Below are 23,761 nucleotides of genomic sequence, written 5' to 3'. Positions count from 1 at the left end.
CCTCTGCAAGGTTAAACACACCGCAATGGTTGGCACACAGACCCCTCAGCTCTTCTGTGCCTTTTTGTGGGCTAAAAAACAAAGAGTCTGGTCAAGGGTGTAAATCACAAAAGCTGAAAGAGGACGGGAAGAGGGATGAACATGAACCATTTGAGGAGGACCAAGGGCTAACAGCAGAACACCAGGAAGCAAAGGTTTCATAATCTTGAACCCAACAGACACTAAGAGAAAATTAGATACAGCAATATAAACTATTTTGGGGTCCTAAGACAACCCAAGAGTAAATAGGTTTAAAACTACCCACCCTGTATTCAACTAAATAAATAAAGACCTATTAAACATTAAGGCTTCCCACAATTCAGTGTCCCGTTAGTACATTTACTTTAGAAAGGAGTGATGGCTTCAAAAGTTACAAAAGTACTTCTGCTAGATAGTGGTGACATGGTGCAAAGTGGTCAGTGATGGCTATTGAACAGGTTGATTATAGAGTCAAAAATCCTAACCATGGAAGTACTTCAACTTCAAACTGTAAAGGGCATTTAGACTGATGTACTTCAAAGATTGTTAGCCAAAACCCAGCGAAGAATCAGGGTGCTACAAAATGGGGTATTTGAAGATTATCTGTAAAAACCTGAAGCATGACAATTCAACCCCAGCTCTGACCAGTGCAAGATGTTGTTGTGACCTTGGGCAAGACACTTCACCCATCTTGTCTTATGTCTGAGCACAGTCTGAGAGACAGTTGCAGTGACACTGGTAGAAGCCAGTGGTGCTGACTGGTGGATTTCGTTACATCAGTCAGTCCCAGGGCAGCTGTGGCTACAGGGTGCACAGAAAAATGAGACCATGGAATCAAGTAATATATAAGATTATTGCAATATTATTATAAATACACAATGGAAAAAGACTTGAGACGAGCAAACAGTTCACTATCATCAACTGACTGGGTGAGTGATAATAATCCATTTCAACATACAAAGTCACAGATTAATTACTTTACACTGGCAAAATAGGGTATTGTGTCATCACACGGTTCTCTCTGTTGAACCTGTCAGCTTGGCCATCAAATACCTCTTACCCATCTGCCCCTCTTTACAGTATGCAGCTCCAGTCAGTGCCACTTCCTCCATTTCTACTTAGCCTCTTCGACTTCATGCTGGCAGCCAGGGCAGGGCAGGTGGCCAAACCTGTCAGTCATGACACCCTTGCCACATGGCAACATCACAGACACCAATTACCACACAGCAGGGGCGCGGCCTGGTAACCGCATGGCAACCGCATGGTCCAATCAGGCTAGACATCAACAGGGACCACAGCGGGCCAAAAAAGTAAGAGTGTGTGTTGTGTTTGTGTGGTGTGTGTAAGCAACTTCTACAGAATCAAGACAGGTTGCATTGTGCTGCTTTAATATCGGTTTGCTTTGGGGTCAAAGACTCGGACTTCATACACACACCGCTCCAGACAATCACTGCACTGGTCCGTCTCAAGTCCAGTTCTCACTTAACCAGTGTTTCTCACAAAATGAATTTTGCCTCATTCAATTACAGTAAACATGCATGAACGGTTTGTGCCTTTCACACATTTGTGAATTTACAAAAACGGCAGACAATGTCTGCTATTTTTAATTACACCACTTTCTCTGTACGCCCTCTACAATAAAAAAACTCAAATTAATTTAACTATGTCTTTGAAAAGGATTATGACCTTAAAACTGTCTTCACAAATAATGATGAGTTCTAAGCCACTGCATTATATTATTCTAATTCAAATAAACCTCTAATAATGCAGCTCAACTATTCCATGAATGCGATGCTATATGCTGTTAGTACATAAAAGACCTGATATAAGTGCTCCATACTTTGAGGAGGGAGGGAAAGGCTTAGTGGTCAACAAGTGTTTAGTATTTAGGACAAGCCTATGTAGTAAACAAGTCAAATATCAGTAATAAATACTTGGCATAATATTCACTGCTGTCTTTTGTCTGAGAAACACACAATGTCTTTTAGGGGCAAATATATTTTAATAAAACCAGTGAGTTGCAACCTCAATTTCATTTTGATGAATTTCCTCCTGTGGGAGTGCGCCAGGCAGTGGGCGGAGGGTGTGAAGGCGGGAGAGTGGCAGAAGAAGGGGAAGATGGGGGCTGGGGGGCAGATAGAATTTTCATGATTGTTATTTTTGTTATTATACAGAGAGAAAGGGGAGTGGGGCTAGATAAAGCGCGTTGGATAATCTTGGGCATTTCGCTGTGCACTCTTTATCGGGCAGGTTGGGCACGTTCAGGGGGTTCTTTTTCTGAGGGATCTTTGGCCCCGGTAATTAAGCTCCATTCAGCAGGCCCTGCTCCCCAAATTAAAAATTTGTCATTAAGTGGAATTTACCATAATGCCTTTTTATCTGCCGGCGTTTCAGAGAGTGTGTGTGTGTTTGGTGCTAAAGGTGAAGGAGGGGCAACAAGAAAAAGCAACCAATAAGAGGCCGGTGAGAAAGGGCAAATTGAATTCTGAACTAATCCAGGGCAGCAAACACTACGCACATACACAGCAACTCAACCTTCCAATCCTCAAATCCACAGCCTTTAGGGTAATTAAATAATAGTGCTTTACAGGTTTAATTTAGATTTAGTCCATTCCTCCTCTTACTGTAGAACTCATATACACACAGGCAGTGTGTGTGTTCAAACAGACCTCACCCGCTGAGATAGTAGTCCCCCAATGTTAAGAGAGAGTTGGCTAGAATGAATGATTGAAGAGCAGAATCTGTGTCTCAGCAGACTTTATAAAACAATACAATTATTAGTCTTTAATTAGAGTGGCCCCTCAGTGGGACAGGGGACAGACAAAGAACAATAGAGGATTAGTAGAGGCGCTTCTAATATGGCTCTTTTATCAGCTCTTTCAAATACAGTCTCTAATGCATCCGGTTGTCCTGCGCAGAGGAAAAGTATGAAGTGGGACGGATTTTAGCAAAATAAATAAGTTGTATTTGTAAATAAAGAAGACATAATGCAAATTTGACGTGTAAACGCTTTTTTTTCCATGGTATAAACAGTGATTCATGCAAGTTTGGGAAATCTCGCATTGTCCTGGATTAGTGGTGTGAGTGACCAGAAAATCTCTATTACTGCCCACGGCTCTGTACTTACTAGTTATAACTTGAGACTTAGGGCCACTTTTCACTTTTAAAACACTGTAAATAAATAACCACAGGGACTAAATCATGAACAAAAAATAAAAGCAGCCATTTAGCAAACAGGAGGAGTGTCACGCCAATACATCACTGTGGTCATTTTGAACAGAATTTGACTGCAGAACGCTCAAAAAAACACCAGATTATTGTTTAAATCTTCACAGGAAACTTCGGAGTTTTCATCTATTTAGGCAGTAATCTGCGATTCTTGGACGCACTCAGGTTAGTATTTGTCTGTGATGCATGGGAAACAAAAAGCTAACTGTCCAGCTCTCATTCAGAACAAAATCAAACTTCTCTGGCCTCAGATTAACAGGGTTTAATTCTTCACACATCAATTTGGTGGAAAACTCTACTGATTTCCATCTGTAATGTTTCCCTCTTTTTCCATTTAAGCAGCCCTGTTGGTTTTGATGTGGCCTATGCATTTTTCTCATTGGCTAATTTACCTGTCAATCATCCTGCCCATCTGAACTCTGGGAGATAAGACCAGGGCTCAGACTACACACCTTTGGTATAGTATAGAAAAAAGTGTCTATGCTAAAAACGCAGATCAGACAAATAATCAACAGAAAACCTTAACAGAGCTGAGCAAATATAACGCCAGAAACCTTCGTGACTTAAGCAAAATAAAACGCCAGGTTCACATTTGATAAAAATATAGAATGAATAAAAAAAACAGAAAACAAAATAGATGTTGCATATTATTCCCCCTTTAAAATAAAACAAACAAGCCATAAAGCCAATATAGAAAAAAAACAGAGCTATCACTGAACATTGGACAGTACGAACAACTCACATCCCTGAACTCAGACGATCCACGAGATTCAATTCAACTTATTTAAACCACTGAGAATCCATTACTGTTTTGAACAAATTATCTTTTGCAGTATTTTGATTTGATTATTATTAATACAAACTATACACTCAATATTCAACGCAACCATTTCATTTGTTGAAATATTTTCTTGCCGATCATCTATTACACATGTGTTATCGCACGGCCTAACGTTTTTACTGCCTGTGTCTAATTGCAGCCTCTATAAAACTCTACTCTTCCTGCCACTTCCTTCATCGCTGGTCTTTTTCACAAGGCCCCTGGATCCCGCCTTCTCTCTGTGCCTTACCTCATCCTTTCTGCTCTCCCCTCCTCACCCGTCTCTCGGTAGCTGCTGAAATCCCATTCCCCGTGGGGCAGGCTAAATTGAATTGGCGTGTTTATATGAACAACAGGGCCGTTGCTTTAATATACCTTAGAGTTTCTGCCTAATGCCTCGCCGCTAATACCACTGGAGCTCGCTGCCATCACTCAACACACTCTGCTTTTATAGTGATGATAAAAGAAACACTTAAAGACAGTTTAAATATCAAGAGAGCAATACGATATAAACAAAATGTGCATTAAATCACGTTTCTGTTTATCATTAAAGGTCCTATATTACACAAAATGGATTCTTGTGAGATTTTAGCCATGTTATAATGCAGTTACCGCCTCAAAAACATACTCGGAGTTGTGTTTTGTTTCATTCACACATTTTTAAGTAGCCCTTTATTATTAGATTGTCTATATCTCGAAAGATCAAAATGGTCTGTTCCACCTTGTGATGTCATGAAGTGGTAGTTTTTAAGTTAACAGTTTCCCTTTCCCTTTAGTTCAGTAGAGAATGGCAATTACAGGGCTGAAGTTATCCAGATGATTCTAGTGAAGGTGTGTGGAGTTTAAAAACACAGTGGAGCACTTTTTGTATTGCCACACAAGAATTCAGTCTAAATATGCAGGATTTGTGTGTTAAACATGTGTGGATGAAACAAAACGCAACTCTGGGTATGTTTTTGAGGAGGAAACAACATTATAACAGAAGAAAACCGGGTATTATAGCCCCTTTAAAGAATCTACTTGCCACTTCCCAAGCATATGGCATGGGAATGGACAGAAAAGCAGTGCTATTTTTTTAGATTAGTGAGTAAAGCAGAATAAATATCCGGAGATTTGGTTGAGAGAGTCGGTCATGCTCATCGACGTGCAAACATCCTCCATTTTCCCTCCTTTCTCCATCCTCTGTCCCCTTTTCTCTTCTAGATCTGTGTCAACCTACAAAAGGTCCATGACACAAAAGAGGCTAACAGGCCTGAGACACTCAACCCAATTACTATTGATCAGTCTGCGCTCGGAGGACAGCAGCGCGCTCACCTGCACGCATGCATGCACTAACAGACACGCACAACGGCCCTATTGGCCACAAAAGTCCGCTAAGGTCAGGGTTAATTTTATGCATGAATTTGAGGATATCATTAAAATAATAATAAAAATAATTCTCTAAAATGTATAGGAAATAAGAGATAAAGAAATTAGAATAAGAAAACATGTCAGCAGAGGTTAATCAATTCAGAGGCATTTTTTCCCCTTTCTGTGCCCTTGGTCTTGAGTATTGAGCCGATGTAACATGGATCTGGCAGAGCACCATTTTGTAAAATAATAATAATTTATAATGAAAGCAGGTCTGAATATGAGGTAAATTTTACATATATCTTATAATTTTACACAATGTTGACGTAAATCAAGTTGGTAATTGTGAAATTTACTTGTTGCTAATGGAGGTTAGAAGGACATTTCTGTTAAGCAAAGCAAAAGAAGCTCAAAAGGTTCATTTTAGCTGTGAATAGCCATTTCGACAGACTAAAGATCTATGTTGGGATGAACTGTGTGTTTTCCGAAGCCTGAGCCGAAATATCAATGACTAAACTCCCAAACGACTTAGTAACTATCTCTTTTACTCTGATTTTATCCACAATAATTAATTTTCTCTCCCAAGGCAGACTTCAGCTTTATCGGCCGCTATACGCCAGGATCTCACTATTCCATTTAACCGTAATCCTCGGATAAAGGGCAGAACTATGTGTGTTAATGCAAAAGCATGTGTGCACGCTGAAGCAGTCCTTGAGAAAAGACTTTGCCTGCATTCAGTGACACACAATGTTAGAAAGCCAGTGGTGAGAGGACCAGTAAGTGAAGCACTTGGGCAATGACTTTGAGTAGTGTCACCTCCCAAGCACACCTCTACAATCTGGATTACAACACAAGCCTATAGCATCTCCCTGGGGTAAGCAGGCCGGCATAGCAACAGCCACGTAACCAGGCCTTGGTCTTAGTCTGTGGAAGGGCTGTAGGAAAAAAGAGTGGAGAAATGGGAAGATTGGATGGATGGGGGCGGAGCACCTGGCTGTGCACCCAAAAGGTGGAATTCAAATAGAAAGACACTGGATTTTCACCAAGAGTCAACCAATAAATACATTTTGTCTTCAAATAGCTGCACTCTTTCATTATTAATCAATGAGCTACAGGCAGGTAGGTTATTTAAAGATACACTGTTAACACATCATATTTTACCGATCATTTATCAATTTGTAAAAACAACATTGTAATATCCATCCCACATTTAACTTTTATCTATGGCCCTACGTTCTATTCCCAGAACACCTGGCATGCACAGACATTTATCATTTATCACCTGAATTCTTTCATTTAAGAGCCCATTAACTCAGAATCCTATGTGTCCTAATGGGACTTCTAATTAGCACTTTATTGAAAGCAGGTGGGATGAAAAGGTCAACCTGCTACAATTACAGAAGTGTATCAGGATGCAAATCACAACTCACACATTCATCAGCAAAGAAAACGAGTCATCGCTCGCCTCAAAAGAACAGAGAGATGCAAGTCAGAGACGTCATGGACGGGATTGAGTGGAATTCAGATGAGTGCCAGCTCAGACAGACCAGGCCCAGCTGGTCTCTGTCTGACGAGTGCCTTAATTAAGAGACATGTGGTGAGGCCTGGGAATGACCACATACACACTGTACACACTGGAGGAGGCCTCCAGAGGGGAGCTGTTAAACAGGCACCTCTGTGGATCTGAGGGTACACAGCCAAGTCCACTGTGCCATCCTCTGGGACCATGTGAAAAACATCTCCACACCATTATTAGGCATCCCTTTGCATACCACAACAAGAATGGGGCTTAATTGTACCCATTGTGTGGCATGTTGCCATAAAACTAAACTAAAGTAATGATAAAATTAACATTCACTTTGAAAGTAATTGATTTTCATGCTCTTTAACAACACTCTGACCGCACGGGAAAACGCTGGAGATTGCACAAGAATCACCACAGTCCACAGTATTTTAAAACAGCACCTAAAGTGAAAAAAGATGGATAACCAGGAGTGTGTTTTACAGAGAATGGGGTTAGAGCTGAACACAAAATATCCCACTGATATTATTCTGGCAAGCACTGAAATTGGGATTTGATTTAAAAGTGCACATTTTAAACGCGACCAGAAGCAATAACATTTCAGAAGATGAGGTCAGAACTACAGGGTTAGCAGGTTTTATACAGAATAAGGCAGGATTTTTTCTTGATTGCAGTGAAAATTTCAACTTTTCTTCACATCCTTTTATTTTCTGCTCCACAAACAAAAATTGTATTAATATTAATACATAAATCCCTCCATCCCCTTTACTCAATATCCCCCCAAAATATCAGCACCTTAGGCTACCAGTTAATAAAGCCCTCTCAACAACCCCTCCCAGCACCGCAAAACCGTGCAATGACAATAAGGGAAAGTTCTTCGCCCAAATAAAAGAAGCAAAATTAATACACTCCCAGGGGAGCCCCATCTGACCCCCTGTCACTCCCATAATAATTTGATTTCTTGTGAAGTGATTGCTTAATTATTGTGATTATTGGCAATTGTAAATTACATTTTCCCTCTAGGACATGTCTCTGCTTCTTTAGTCTGTTAGCCAACATAATGCTTAGGACATGCAAGGCTGAAGAATAGGAACTTTTTATTTAATCATACATAAATTTATCAATGGTTCTTGATCCAGTAGCTTCGGGCACAGTTTCTGGTGTACATCACCGTAGAAAGCGGTTTGAGCTCTCAATGGGAAATACTGGTTAAATAAAGGTCGAAGGATAACCATGCGCTTCCCCCATACACTCGCACACATAATAAACTACAGTAGGGACCCACCAGTCTCCAGTTTATTACCCCTACCTCCAGGCTAAAGGCACCGAAACAAGGGCTGGTGCAGGTCTTAAACACTCGCAAAAATTTAAAGGTTGGAAAAGTGTTTTGACGGCGCGATGTCCCAAAAATCCGTTTTGTTACTTGTCGACTTTTATACAAGGTTCTTTGGCTCACTTCAGGACATACTTCACTCTCCAGCACGCATCCTATCCATGAATCATACAGTCACTTTCACAGATTCCTTCCCTTCCACTGATACATCAATTTCAACAAACTGCTTTATAAAGATTTAGAAAAAAAAACAAAACCTTGAGCGTGTACTTGGCTCTGTAACAGTCTGAATGCTAAAGACTATATTTAAATGACATTTGTCACAACAAATCAATACAAATGAGCACCTGCAGCCACAGCCGCAGATGTGTGGGGGTGTTGTTTCAGAATAGTTTCCCTGAATAAAGACATTTTCATAGATTAATTCTGACCAAATTCACTTTCAGACAGGATGTTACACACATTTCAGCAGTTGATGTTATGATGGGTATAAATAGCTGTAACATAGACTGTACAATAAGAAATACATTTAACTGTAACCCCTGAGTATATGTGCATTGGTGGTAGTAGTTGTATTTATAAGAAACGGGCATTGAGGGTTGTTGTTTTTTTTTTTTAAAATACATGCTACCAACTGCTCTAGTTTTAATAATACGTGAATAAAGATTCTGTGGATTCAGTGTCTGGTCTGAAAAATGTTGATATTCAGGCCCCTCTCAGACCTGGAGGCAGCCTGGTCTGGCCGACAGCAGCAGCGTGGCGGATCCTGTTCAAGGCCTGTCTCTTCCTTTTAGTAAACTCTAAACATCTTATTAGGGTCTGGCACCAACACCTTTAGATATATTCAAATCCACAAATCTCATGACTAAAACTGCCGCCTACAGTGTCATGAGACTTTATGCATCACAAAAAGTCATACTGACCTATTTGGGATGTAATATTAATGCATGCCAAAGTGGTTGTAGTTTGGTATACTTAACAAAGGAAATATTTATATTTTAATTGCCAATCAACCAGCAAACAATGGGCGATAAGCTAAGCAAATATCAAGGGCCAATTTAGAACATTTTCAACAAAAAACATTCTGTGATCCTACTATAAACTACACAACTCTTTTCTATGTTGCACTGATCTAGTTATAAAAATACCACAAAGTAAATAAAAAATTAACAAAAAAAAACAGTATTGCTATTATTAACATCCACAGCCCTTCTTTTAAAACCTTTTAAGAGAGCAGCTTAGTCCCTTTTTTGCATTGTCCTCTTCACACTACAGTGTAAGACTTCATGTATCGCCTTTGGGCAGGTGTTTTGGCCAAAATAAAGTATTGTCTATTCTAGAGTTAAAGCTAACGGCCGATACACTAAAAAGTGCAATTATCATCCCACTGTATTCATCTCCATCTAATTAAAATTTACTGCAACAAATATGTGACGATAGAAGCTCAGGTCATACACATACAGAGATTAAAAACTATAGATCTCGTCTCCAAAAACTCAATTTAATTCACAAAATATTAGGACAGCAGGATTCAAACCTCATTTGCATATTGAATGTTAAAAATGGATAATACAAGTCAAACTATGGTGGCGTGATTTGCTGGTGTGTGTGCCTGTGCAAACACACTGTGGGGTAGCGTGGGTGTGGCGTTACACCTCGTGTGGCACTGGGCAGCCCAGATAAGAGCTGATCCTATCCATGCCTCCCTTCTGCAGCGCCTGCCCGCCCACCCACACACCCCAAACACAACAACACACTCAGTCACACAATCTGCAGCTACACTAGCAGCCACTGTAATCTTGTTTCACAATCCCTATGTTATGAGCATGAACACACACTAATGAGCAAAGCCACAAACATAAACAGAAGAAATCATATTCCTATATAGACGATCCATACTAGGTTATGTCCCTCTACTGTATTTGTAAATATGAACAAATGTTAAAACAAAAGTTTTACAAGAGGCCGCATAAGATCCCTAAAGAAATTTCTTCTCATTCATCAAATCCCCATAATGTTTTTACACAGATTGTGACAATATTGGCTCATCAACAGCATGACTCACATAAAGTATTATGAAGAATGAACAAAATCATCTTACCTTTCTTCTTTCTGAGACTTAAAAGCTACCTAGGCATACACAAACCCACACTCAACTTCTGCCGTACTTTGGTGAAACACTCACACAGTGATGTGATCGGCCACCCCGATAGTGAGCCACAGTGCTCTCTCTAAGCTTAAAACTAAGTTTGCTGTGCACTGACCAAGACCAAGGAAGACACAAAGCAAGGGAGTGGAGCGAAAGAAAGGAAAAAGTGTGACCAGTGAGGGAAGTTTAGCCACTTACGATTCAAGTTTAGCTTCAACACACCCCGCCTCCGCCCGGGTTCATTCAGCCCATGTACACGCACACCTCTGTGGGTGGGAGAGGCACTCAATTGGATTTTGGGAAGCACTACTTTTCCTCTCGTGTTCCATCTGGTTGCTGCTGCATGGCTGTCCAACATACAGATGCTCCTCGCTCTTCCCTCTTTGCCCTATCTGTTCTCCTGTGCTTATCCTGGGTCAAACAAGCCGTCCTACTGCAGCAGTCCCAAGGCCAGGTGACAGATAGACACAGCCTCTGACCCTGTGTGTGTCCCTGTACCTGATAAAAGCAATACGCCTCGGATCGACAAAAGATGAGATTATAAAAGTATATGAACAAGAAACATTGTGTAGTAGAGACTCAGGACAAGCAAAAGAGAAAAGGGATGAAAGGATTCAATTTGAGTTAGCGACAGGGAGACACAAAGTGTAGTGAATGTGATTTGATGGCGACGCTGTGATGGGCTTTAGGCGTACAAATAGTATTAGTCACTGCTGTGCAAACCTGTTACATACACACAACCACCCAACAGACACAGGCCTCACACAGCTGCAACGACATACACAGAGCATGGTATAGTTCATGTTACGGGGCTGGGACACCAAGAACTGTAATAGAAATTCAACCAGCCGCATCTCTGTGACCAAAAATGGCATTTTGTCTCCAATCCATCAGACAGAAAGGGTAGGTGAAACTAATTTAAGTAGGGAGAAAGAGTCTAACCTCCACAAGTGTCCAGTTTATATCTATGGATCACCAGGGGAGCTTGCTACCACTTATTTTATATAAGCAGCTTCGTGTTGGGGTGTAGCATGGACAAATCATAATAAAAGTAAAATGTGTATCCAGGGATAATTCTGGCAGTTGTTTAAAAATTTTAAAGAAAAATCATAAATGCATGGTATTTTAAATGGACCTTATATTGACACGCAATTAATATTTTATGCAAATTGTTAAAATAAAAATAAACCTCAACAATGACAATGACCTTGCAGATCTCCTTTTCTGATGTTTTTTTTTTTATTTTTATTCAGTCACCCTGAAAAAAATGTGTTGGGTTTTTGGGTCACATAGTAAGAAATAAGAATAGAAATGCAACTCAAAGCCTGTTCTAAAATCAGTGGAGGAGGAACCTGTGCATAGCTTCTGACTATTAAGGCATATCTCCCTCAAATTTCCTTTCCATTATTCGTCCTTCTTTGACAAAACTCCCTCCCAGGGCACACCCATGACCCCCCATGTGCAGACATGAGGTCAAGCTCCAAAGATCACAGGGAGAAGCCAGACGAAAGAGCGTGGGGCGGGGCAGGGCAAGGTGGGGAGAACAGGAACCTAAAATCCTTCTCTCCTTCTAAAAAAAAAAAAAAAAACCCTCAAGCCTTCACATATAGCCTCTTCCCAGCACCCCTCCCACTCACCCAGTTGTGTTCAGCGGAGGCAGTGGGCACTCTTGCAGAAACATCAGCCCAGGGAAATTCAAATGAGAAGGAAATGTTGAGAGAGAGCCACAGAGAGTGGAGAGAGGGCGAGGGCACAATAGTGAGAAAATAGGATCAAAAGAATGAGATGGGAGACCGTTGGGCCGCTTTGGAGGGGGGAAATGGGGGAACAGCACGGGAGTACCAGAGGTTGCTGAGGCTGCAGGTTTAGATAATGTGTAGATCTGAAGAGATTTGCAGGAAACATTTTTATTCATTTTTTGATTACCCTCCTTTCCCTCCTCCTCCGGTTGTCTGTTTGTTTTTGGCATTAGCGTTCGCACCGACGGAATGCATGTGTATGTACATATGCATGCTGATTAGAAGACGAATATTTTATAAACACAAATGTTCTCACTTGCACAAACCTGAATCACATACCAATAAGCACAGACACACTTAAAAATGCATCAGAGGGGCAAAGGGCTGGGTAGACAATGCCAGTATGCCCGGAATGCTAAAAGCGTATACAAATGTGTCAACATGCAGGTCCACTGTCTGCATATGTACAGACACACAGAGACAACAACTTTCTGATTGCACAGCAGGTTAACCAAGAGTTTGACACAAGATACACTATGAATTCTAAAAGCCAAGCATACATGCAATACAGCCATCACAGAGCACACCTAGCCTAGACCTGTCACAATAATTACAATATCAGCATATTGTTCAATATGTGGAACCTGGCACAATATATTTGGGTTGCCTGATCAGCCAGTCCCTTCTGCATTCTGAACAAACCCAGGAGGGTCTGGAACTGGACAATAGAGAGTGAAAATCATCCATTCTAACTTGAGACGGTCCAACCAGAGTTGCTAACTTGTATCACATGTTTTTCAAATGCAGACGACATCTCCGAAAACGAATAACTTATACTTATTTTACCTAAGATAAATAATAAATAAACAGTTTGGTGCTTTGATTGTTGATTCTGCAAAAATCTGCACCGTTTATCACTGCTTTAAGTTGTTTTTTATGGAACAAAAGCAACCATATTTGTTTTTGAACGGACCAGGCATCTGTATGACTGGTTAATCCTCCTGCCTCTGAAATCAGGGAGACAGGATACGGCTCCAGATCCACTCGTCTTTGTAAAGTTTTGTCAAGGCGTGCAGTTCTTTGCAACAGTGGTGAGATTTTTGTTATTTTTTGTTGTAATACAATAATATTTAAGCTGTAGAAGGTTGAATAAGTACATCTTATGGCTAATTAATGGTTGATTCTGTTACTCGTTGGAGCTCATGTCTCATTTAATGATGCTGTCCATTTAAGAATGGTTTACTCATGATAAATACATCAACTTGTCATTCAATATATGTTAGATGGAACAAAAACTTTTGGGGGTCAATTTTTATCAACGCACTTTTTCTTAGTACTAGAAATTTTTGTTATTTTCTGTTCTACAATTAGATCTGACTTGTAGAGGACTGAATAAATAATTTCTATGACTCATTATAGATGCAAAACTACCAAAGTGTTTCATTCTGCTATTTATTTATTGCTGTTTTAACCATATCATACATTTAGAACATTTAGTACTAATAAATGTGTTTCAATATTATCATTTATTGTACCATTTATTTTCTATAAGTGCGTTATCGTGACAGGCCTATTCTCTAGGACACTGCTTTCTTGTTATTGTAACGGAAAAATAAAGCAGTTTCAATATTATCATTTATCGCAATATTTCTCTGTAGTAATATATCATGCCCAGCCCCTAGTAAATGCATTCACTTTTTTTAGATGATAACTTCATGTTCCATATCACTTACACAACAATGCAAAAACACTATCAGCAATACTATTTGTAAAGGCCCATTTTGTCTTATACTTTTAAACAACAAAGTCTTCGTGTCTCGGTAACAACAGTATTTTTAAGTGTACAGGATGATGAGAACATTTTCAGGTGAATATTTTGTATGCATAAGTGCAGTCTTTATTGTGTTCATATTTTAAAAGGGTTATAAGTGTCAGTGAAACACACCTGTCTCGCTCTCTACCACTCCATCCAGGTTGAGTGAGATGGACTGGTCTCCATCCTGCTGACCGTGGCTCAGAATCATCCAGTTCTCCACGTGGTCAGAGTCCGAACAGCTGCTCGAGTCCAACACACTCTGGGACTCTGACTCAGATTCAGACTCAGAGCTGCTGATGTTTACAGGAACTGCTGTATCAAACACTCCCTTTTTTACCTGTGTTAATAATAAATATGTATTTTAATGAAATATTTACCTATACATATACAGAGCAGGCATAATAATAAACTAAGTATTATACTGTTACATCATATATTGTATACATTTATAGAAATTACAATTCAATAAGAGTCATTATTCATTGAAAAGGTGCAGTATGTCTTCAGGTAGAGGGTATGGTACAGTGCACCTTTTGTCCTAGGAACACACTTTAAGCTCAACTGCACTTCTGCAGGCAGAAAGAAATTATTTTTTCTAACCTATTATTTGTAAGTGTAGGGTTGAAACTGTTTATTTATATTTATGAATGTGTTTCAACAAAGCCAAAATGTCTGCATGACATTTTTAATGTTTAGCAGCAGTGGTTACTGTCCTGAGGCATTTACAGAAGAGTAAAATGGTGAAAATCTTAAATCACATCAAACTGCTAACATGTACAAAGGCTTTGTGTGTAATTAGTTTATTTTTTCTGTGTTTAATCCAAATCTCAAACTACAAAAACACACAAAACATGTGAGCTAAAGGTGCATATGTTTCTGGTACAAAAGGAATACTGACGAGTATGAAACATTCCTGTCTCCAAGGAGTCATTATAGATTTGCCTGGAATGTTCCACAAAACAGCATTAAATTTGTCTATCCCCATGGAGACAAACGGGTGACAGCACCATGCCAAGTAATTGTATTAGCATTAAAGCATATATAGGTGGCGGACACTCCACCAGAACACATAGCCATGAGTAAACCGATGTTTATGACGTGCACTTTCACGTGGCACAGTGCAGCTTGGCCGGTCACAATAACATATTTTGAAATGTGATATATTGCTATAAAATATATAGACAATAAAGATAATATTTAAACTAGCAACATGAACCAAAACCCCAACCCAAAAATATCTAAATCCACAATGTATCATTAAAAAAAAGAATATGAAAATTCACTGCTAAAAAAAAACTAGTAGTTACTTTGTATCTATAATTAGTCATTGAAGTTATTACCCCACAAAAATATTGTTCCATCTATGATTTCTTGAACGAGTCAATATTGTGAATATTGTGACAGGCCTAAGTGCAGCACATATGCATACAAGTCTATGTGCAAAATATGAAATCACATCTTTAACATTCTTCTTTCCCTCAACTTTACTACATGGCAGTGACCCAACAGCCCAATGTGCATTTACAAAGTAGACGTTATTATTATCTATGATAATAAACTAAATAATAGCCTAGAAGTGATTAAAAGTCAAATTAGGGGTCCTCTGAAAAGTTGTCTATCTAACTTACCTGTGCAGGTGTGGAGGTACAACGCTTAGGTAACCTTTGACCCTTCAAGGCACAAACTCCTCCACTCTCATCACTACTGTCATCTTCAGAGAGTGTAATGACATCTGGGCTGGAGTCAATCACTATCACTTCTTCAAACACTGTAGATGATGCCCTCTGACCTTTGGCTTTGTCATTCTTTGCTTGTTTGGTCCTTTTCTTCTCCTTGTCTCCTTGTACCTTTTCTTTTTTCTTGGCTGTAGACCTGTTTTCTGACAGTTGTCCGAGTTTATCTGAATCCGTTATGTTATGGTTTCCTTCGGTGCTGATCTCATCTATTTCTTTCTTTTTATCTTCCAGTTCATTGACCTCTCCAGCGTTGGAGGAATAGTGAAGTTGGCTGTATAGGTGAAATTCAAGTTCACTGTCAGCCTCTGACCCCTCTGAGTCATCCTCGTACTCTCTGTAGAGATCATCCTCCAGCTGCTCAAGGTACTGGAGGGTACTGAACATCGCCACACACCTCAATCACAGCCACCTATCACAGAACAAACATCTCTCAGATGCCAATGCAATTACAGTTACAAAGACCTCATAAATGAGCAGTTAGATGGATTTAGTCAAAGCAAAGAAACTAACGTATTAAGATAAATCCAAGTGTTAAAATGAAAAATCATAAACATTTTTTTTAGTTAATTCAAATGTCATAACATTGAAATAAAACAACTCACTTTTATCAAAGGGATACAAAAAGTTCCCTTGTGCTTTCTTAATGCGGGAAAAGATGTGCATTGTCCACTATTCTATTCTATTCTATTTCTATGGCAAACGTTGAAACATCAGTTACTAAGGGGAGAGAGTTTTTCATAGATTGTCTGAAATCTATAAGGGCTTGTTAAAGATCATGGTTGACTTGTACGGATAGATTTTGCAGAATTCATTTTGTAGTCGACACTAATGAGACCATTTCTGGTGGCTTACACAAATGATTATTATTAAAACATTTTATGAGTTTTGATAAATCCATAGGTCATAGCACAAATAATGTACAGTAGTTTTCTACATATGATGAGCTGATATATATATGAAATATGTAGATCTGTTTCTTTCTTGAGCAAACACACACTGACACAAAGTGGCTTCAGTGGACATAGAAGGGGCACTGGCCCATTGCTCTGGCCAGCCCTGCGTGTCTCTGCCATGATGGCTGGAGATGATTGGCTCTCAGGCCACACACGCTGCAGTAAGGCCACGGTAGACAGTCACAAACCTCCCGCCAGGGATTATAGCACAGAAAGAGCCTCACCGGCCCGCGATGTAGGGAGTAAAAGTTCAGCAGTGCAGAGAGACAGAAAGCCTGCAAATGAGTTTGTCAGGACGATACAGTGAAGGTCCAGCACATACACAGTAACTACAAAAATGGGTCATTTCACAGACTTAAAGATTGAAGAAATTTAATAGATCCATAGGGCATACGTTAGTGTCAATGTTATTACTGTATGTCTGGCAACATTTTAATAGCAATTGTCAAAACGGTACGACATACCATAGATATTCAGACTAATTATAAGTCTATGGGACTGTTAGCTAACTCCTGTTAGCTTAGGCTAACTAGCTCAACATTGATAGCATAAGACTTCCGCTTTTAATGGCAAGAATAAAAACAATTATTCAGCAGGTAAAAGACCATTTGCTTATCACGTTGTAATGAAATACTAACAATGTCAAATAGTGGGTAAAGGAACTCATTCAATGTAAGTACAGGTCAGCACAGCGTCCACGTGTTTGAGCAGCAGCCGGCTGAAGGATGTAAACAATGAAACGTTTAAGTCACATCGAGCTAAAAACAACGCGAACTCTGTTTCTTAAGTACTACACTTAAAGTCAATCAAACTGCCCTTTATGGTTCAACCTAATATGTATATAAACTTACCTCCCCGCAAAAAATGAGGATTAAAAAGTGGAGAGGACGATTCTTAGCAGCAGCTCAGGTCCCATGCCCCAGAGAGGAGGAAAAGCACTTCCGGGTCAGTTCCACGTGAGTCACACGGTCCTAACGTTTCTCTGCCGGGCTGCATCAGTCTCAAAAGTCTGTCTGTTTCTGTAAGTAAATGAGCACATAAGTAAATAAGTGGATTCTGGGCAATGATTCATTCATAACAAAACAGTTATTGTCAGAACTCTACAAACATTAAGTCAGAGGGTAAATGATAGACTGGGACACTTTTGACTGATGGGTGAATGTGATGTGGTCATGTGAGTGCTGAATCCTGTTCTAAGGTTTGTTGACCCTTTTAAAACAATGCACAACGCTATACACAGACCTATATGTACATGCTCTACATCTACTCATTATGACTCTATCCCGACCAGCAACCAGAGTGGTCTATTTATTTCATTGGTATTAAATGACAATCACATGCAAGTAAAATAGCAGGGGTCCCAGGACACACCTTGTGCTGAATTCTCAATCTGAGGATTTAAAATGCTCAGGTGAGCTTTTTCAACAGCTGCCGAAAGCTGAGTGAAAATCGATGAGGAGCAGCCTCTCACAGATGTTGTTCTCCAGATGTGGCAGAGTGAGGTGGATTGTGGAGATGGTATCCTCTGTTGACCTCCCAGCTCTTGGAGAGTTGATGTTAACAGGGAGACAGGTTTTCATGTACTCCATCTAAATCTGTCACAATAATTACTATAGGCATTTCACTCAAATAAATAAAGAGATCAACCTTTCCTGAATAGCTTTAGTACGATCTTGAGCTGTATCAGAACAAGCATAAGGCCTCATAGACTAGTATACTCCCATGGACCACTGTGGAACCTACCTGGACTGAGGGATCACACAGATATAAGATCACGTGGTAAGAACGTACTGCAATTAATGTCAAAACTGGCACTCAGGTTTAATTTTTTTAATGAAATGAAATTGCACTGTCCCCTTTGAAATTGTCAAAATAAAGAGTGTTTTTGTTACCATTGTGGTATCGGAAGCGGTATTAAGTATCGAGTGGATTCCTTAGTATTGAAATTTTAGTATTGTGACACTATAATAACACACTGTCCATAACAAGGCCTGTCACAATAATAACTATATCAACTTATCGTTCAATATATGAAAACTGAAACAATTTTTTTGGGGGGGTCAATATTTATTGTGTGTACATTTTCTTTGCACTACTGTGAAATTTTGAGTTATGTTTTGGCTATATGATAAGATTTAAGCCATAAAAGGTTGAATTAATAACTTCTATGACTCATTACAGATGAAAAACTAAATATTAATGTGTTTTATTCTGCTTTTTTTATTGCAGCTCATGATTTTTTTAACAATACTGTACATTTAGAATAGTTTTTGTGGTTTAAATCTGCTCTTGAGTCATACACTTTTTTAAATATTTTCATTTATCGTCTATATTTACTTCAGCAATATATCAAACTTCAAAATTTTACATAAGTATTTCATTTCTGTCTATTTATTGCTCATGTTTTTCGATAGTATTGTACATTTAGAAAAAGGTGGTAATTTGATAATTATCTCAGTGACAATTATTCAATTTCAATGTTACTGTTTATCGAGATATTTTATATTCCACCAGCTGTGACAAACACCATGAAAACACATTTTATTCACTAATTTAACAGCGTGAAAGCACATCTCGCTTCCCCTAGTTGTGTTGCTCAAATCTACATATTTACCATATAAAGGCGGTTTGATTATAAATGTTATTACTTACATGTGAGCCTATAATCTTTCTGTATTCACAAACACAAGAGCCGACACTCCTCGTACCTCTGCACCACTGGTCTATTGTGATCCTGGTGGATGTTGGCAGCTTTCACCTTTCAAAAATATTAGCTATAAATGTTGTGAATGTATGCGTGCATGTTTGAGTGGGGGCCTGCAGGTCTAAGCTATTATTACATGTTGATGGGAATGTAAATCTATATGTAAATGTAATTCAAAAGACTGGCTATCACCATCAGTCATATTTATTGCATGCAGAATATAGCAAAATTGTGCTTTTGGGTCTCTGATTCAGGCTATGTTACATTAACGTCTACCATTCCCTCCTCTGCATATCCCATATCAGGGGCCGTAATTGTGGAGTCTATATCTAACTATGGGCATTATAATAATAGTGAGCGAATGGCATTGTGATATGGAATCGGGGGTTGAATACCATCTGATTCCAGGTGTTTCTCCATGCGTGTCAGTGCAGGAAAGGCCATCACAGGAGGAGTAGATTGTTTCCTTACAAAGGTTAGTCTGTAACCTCTGTCCCAACATTATCACTGTATACATTGACACACTAAATACTGCATTTGTTTTTGGAGAGTATGAGCCCTTCTGCCTCCTACACTCCCACATCTATCTAAATTGGATGCAGGTCAGAGATGCCTCAGTGCCCTGGTGAAATTGTGATGCGGCTGCCTGATTTTGACTTCCGTGCATTTGCCAATATTTATTACTATTATTATTTTTTAAAAAGGTGGAGGCCGTTTGAAAGGAAGAGGTTCATCTTGGAGTGTCCAGATCACTGATGTGTTGAGGATGGATGGAGTGTCCGCAATAGAGACTTAAGGTTCCCTGATTTCCAATCATACATCCAACGGGATGGTTCTGCCTGGTTGTTATTGGGAAGAAGAAGTTAAAAGAAGCATGTCATTGGTCCCATTTTTGGTGTTTGTATTTATTGTGATGGGGCCTGCTTTCATTTGGAGCCAGAAGCATGGTGCCGTGGTTCTGAAATGACTTTTATCCAAACTAGATTCATGCAGCTGCAGATTTTGCTACAGTCCAACTTATGTGGATTTTTGAAGAAACAGTCACTTTGAATTTAAGTGTGTTTTATAATTGGAATGGGCAGTGTATAGGATATATATTGTGTGTGAGGAAAGCATCAGTTTGTTGTTAACACAGGGATATTTCAACACAAAAGAAAAAAAAACAAAACTATTATTTGAGTTCATTCACATTCCTATAGGTTTTCTTGTTCCCTAATGCAGTAAATCAGAACATAACATCCCTCACTTGTGCACTGACAAATTACATGATTAAATTATATGATTAAGTGTTAAAGGGAGATAATATCTTCAGTAAAATTAAGTAAAGAAAAGATATATAAAACTGGAAACATTAAAATGTTTTTGACATGTTTTTGTGCAAACATAGTGTTCACAGGGTGTTTTTAGGGAGTTATTGGCCATTACATATTGGGGGTAAACAAATTTTGTGTAATTTTACTCAAAACGTTGCACCAAATGATAATAAAAAAAAGTGCTGGTGCCACACAGTTACAGCTAAGTAAAACTTTCTGGTTTTAGTTACAAAAGCACAGACCCTATCGACATTCTATCCTTAAAAGTACAATGTGTCAGGGCTCTCAACAGGAAAAATCTTGAACAAGCAAACAAGCCTCACAACACATTTCCTCAAAGAGTGGACCAGGTCACTGGGGATTACATTTGTAAACTCACCACAGAATACAGAACAGAATCCTTGTCCACTGGTCACGCTGAACTGTTTGCCTTTACATACAATTCATAAGTCATACTGTGCCACATGTACGGAGAAATAATATTTTTAGGCTACTTTAAAATCAGTAGGAGAGAATACAAGCACAAAATGATAGTACCACTGTGAACAGGCTTAGGGCAATACACTATATTATGAATATATACAATTTCAGGGCAAAAATGTCCCATGTTGCTGTAATTGATCCATCTTCTTTAAACTGTTTCCTGCCGTTAGTTAATATATAAGTAGTACAGTCCTTCAATACTTGCATGGATAAAAAAAATGAAAGAAATGCATAGTGGTCATGTTCTGTGTGGCTTTTGTCAGTAAAACACAAACCCCGTCATAAACTGGTACAGTCCAAACCCTTCTGTCTGAACAGTCGCTCAGTGCTGAGAAACCCCACTCACATCAAGACTCCTCCCACCTGCTTCATAACTCACCCTGTTACCATCAGACGAGCGCTACAACGTCCTTCTGGCCCATAAAAACATAGAAATCATTCATTCAAAATGACATCTATCTACCATTTTAGTTGTTATTATGTTGGGTGTGACATAATTTGTCTCCACTGAAAATGTAAAATTTCATAAACATATGATCTATTTTTGCAGATATGAAGTAAACATCAAATCAAACGTTTCCTTTACTGATAATAATTGTAATGTTGATTTATTCTTAATTACAAAAACAATGAAAATGATGGCCAAGTTGTTTTGGTTCTCAAAACCATTGTCCAATCAGAAAACAGAATGAGCCCGACATCATTTGAGTTGCCAGTTTCACTACTGAAACCAGAAATAAACCTAGAAGGACTCGCTCAGCTTTTGCAGCATCTGCAGCTCAAAGAGAGAATCAGCAGCCCCTGAGCTTTCACATTATGCACGGCCTGTCCATATCGGCCTAGTGAGAAGAGGAAGACTTGTATGTGTCCTCAATATGAAGGTTAAGGCGCTGGCAAACCAGGTTCTGACTGTAATTTCCTTTAGTAAACCAGTAAGACCATGGGCTAGCCTTGAACAAAGCACAAGACGTAGGATAACACTGTAGGATAACCCTCTCTGAAAAGATGATATGACCATTAGACCTTCTTATTACTTTGATATAAAGAAATAAAAACTGAAACCCACTGGACCTACTTCCCATTGAGAATCTTGTCATTGGCTGCATCATTTTCAAGTCCCAAGAGCAAATCTGGGCAGATATGCAGCTTAATACTTACCTGACCAGCCAGAACCACGTGCTTTACTGACAAAACTTTAGAGACTGGACAGGTAAGTTTAATACAGTCTATTCTAGTTTAAGACAAGTATGAATCATCCTAACCTGGTCCTATCACCTGTGTTAAGCACAAGTCTGACCTTCTCTTTGATCCAGAGTGTAAATGCCGTGCTGAGTGCGGCGGGTGGCCCTCTGCAGAACATCTTGGCTGTTGTTTGTGTGTTTACATTGTTCTAATCGGCCTTTAGTTTGTGTGTGTCGCGGTTAATGCGATTCTTTCCGGTTCCGCTCGGTCAGAGCTCGGGTCACTGATCCAACAACTCTCCCCTCATATTAATGACATTAATTAGCACAGGGAGGGAAAACAAACAAGAGATTATTATTATCAGAACTATAGCAAATTCTGTCTCGACGAACCCAAAAGCCAAAAGTGGAGCGACACCTCCAGGGCGCGCGGAGGCCCCTGTCCTCAGGGAAGAGCCAGATTTACATTTTACTGGACTACTTTTATCTGTTTTCTGTTTTACACGACACTATACTCTATTTAAATGTGCCAAGACACAGGGCAAGTCTCAGGGAGCCTAAAATCTAAAACAGTCATGTTTTTAACCTGATTAATTCAGCCTTTACACAAACTTAATTACAGACAGAAGTTTATAGTAAAGAGTTAGACAGACTATAAACATTTAGTTTTCCCGCTGTACGCCTTGGCCTGAGCTTTTGGAGATTTAAATCTTTTCCATGATTTGTTAAATGGCAAATCACATGTTATGTCTGCATGTTTGGCTGTAGTGGCTTTAAATTAGCAGTGCCCCATGTAAACTATCTTTAGTCATAGGGTGTTGATGCCTGTATTGATTAAAATAATAGTAATTATGTAAAGTACCAGAGTCAGGGTTAGCGCAGAGTCACGGCCACAGGCCACATGTCCCGCGCTTTGTTCCTCTGAGGAGGTGCGCACTGCAGCTGGAGCAGATGTGATCCCCGCCTCACGCGGGCGCAGCTTTTGTTGTAAATATAATTATTTAAACAGCTTCAAGGTTAAATTGTTTAATTAATTTGTCGTTTAAAGAAAGGAGTGTAAATAATATTGTCAGTCTAATGATAAAATCTATATTTTCTCTTAAAATCAACATAGGCCCATTTCCTTTTAAAAAGGGGCTTGTCATGTCTCGTTTTCAGAACAAAATGAACTCGGTCAAAGCGTCAGTTTAGGGCAACGTTCTGTTATTAGTCTATAGTCTACTTATAAGTCAATCAAGTGTCTGTACGTGATATCCTATCTGAAAGAAAGTCCTCGTATATTTGTTGAATCAAACGTTGTCAGACCGAGGAGCGAGAGGCTGGGATGCTGCTGCCTTTGGCCCGTGCGTAATGCGTAAAGCGCGCCATGCGTAACAGGTGTAGATCCATTCATTGAAGAGGAGACGTAGTGATGCA

General features: G+C 39.3%; 1 protein-coding gene across 1 annotated transcript in view; it reads right to left on the bottom strand.

Moving 5' to 3' along the window:
* The window catches only part of zcchc7 (zinc finger, CCHC domain containing 7), a 36,043-nt gene extending 18,431 nt beyond the window's left edge, over positions 1-17,612 (bottom strand). Inside the window, exons 1-3 of the mRNA XM_033972261.2 lie at positions 17,516-17,612; positions 15,604-16,120; positions 14,105-14,312 (exon numbers count right to left, since the gene is read on the bottom strand). Coding sequence (XP_033828152.1) covers positions 14,105-14,312; positions 15,604-16,095 — 700 coding nt within the window. The 5' untranslated portion in view covers positions 16,096-16,120; positions 17,516-17,612. The remainder of the gene's footprint in view (positions 1-14,104; positions 14,313-15,603; positions 16,121-17,515) is intronic.
* Between the last annotated feature and the right edge of the window lie 6,149 nt (positions 17,613-23,761).

This window comes from Periophthalmus magnuspinnatus, chromosome 1 (assembly GCF_009829125.3).
Source record: "Periophthalmus magnuspinnatus isolate fPerMag1 chromosome 1, fPerMag1.2.pri, whole genome shotgun sequence".
NCBI lineage: Eukaryota > Metazoa > Chordata > Actinopteri > Gobiiformes > Gobiidae > Periophthalmus > Periophthalmus magnuspinnatus.
The sequence above is the reverse complement of the archived record's forward strand: the minus strand, read 5'-3'. Positions and strand labels throughout refer to the sequence as shown.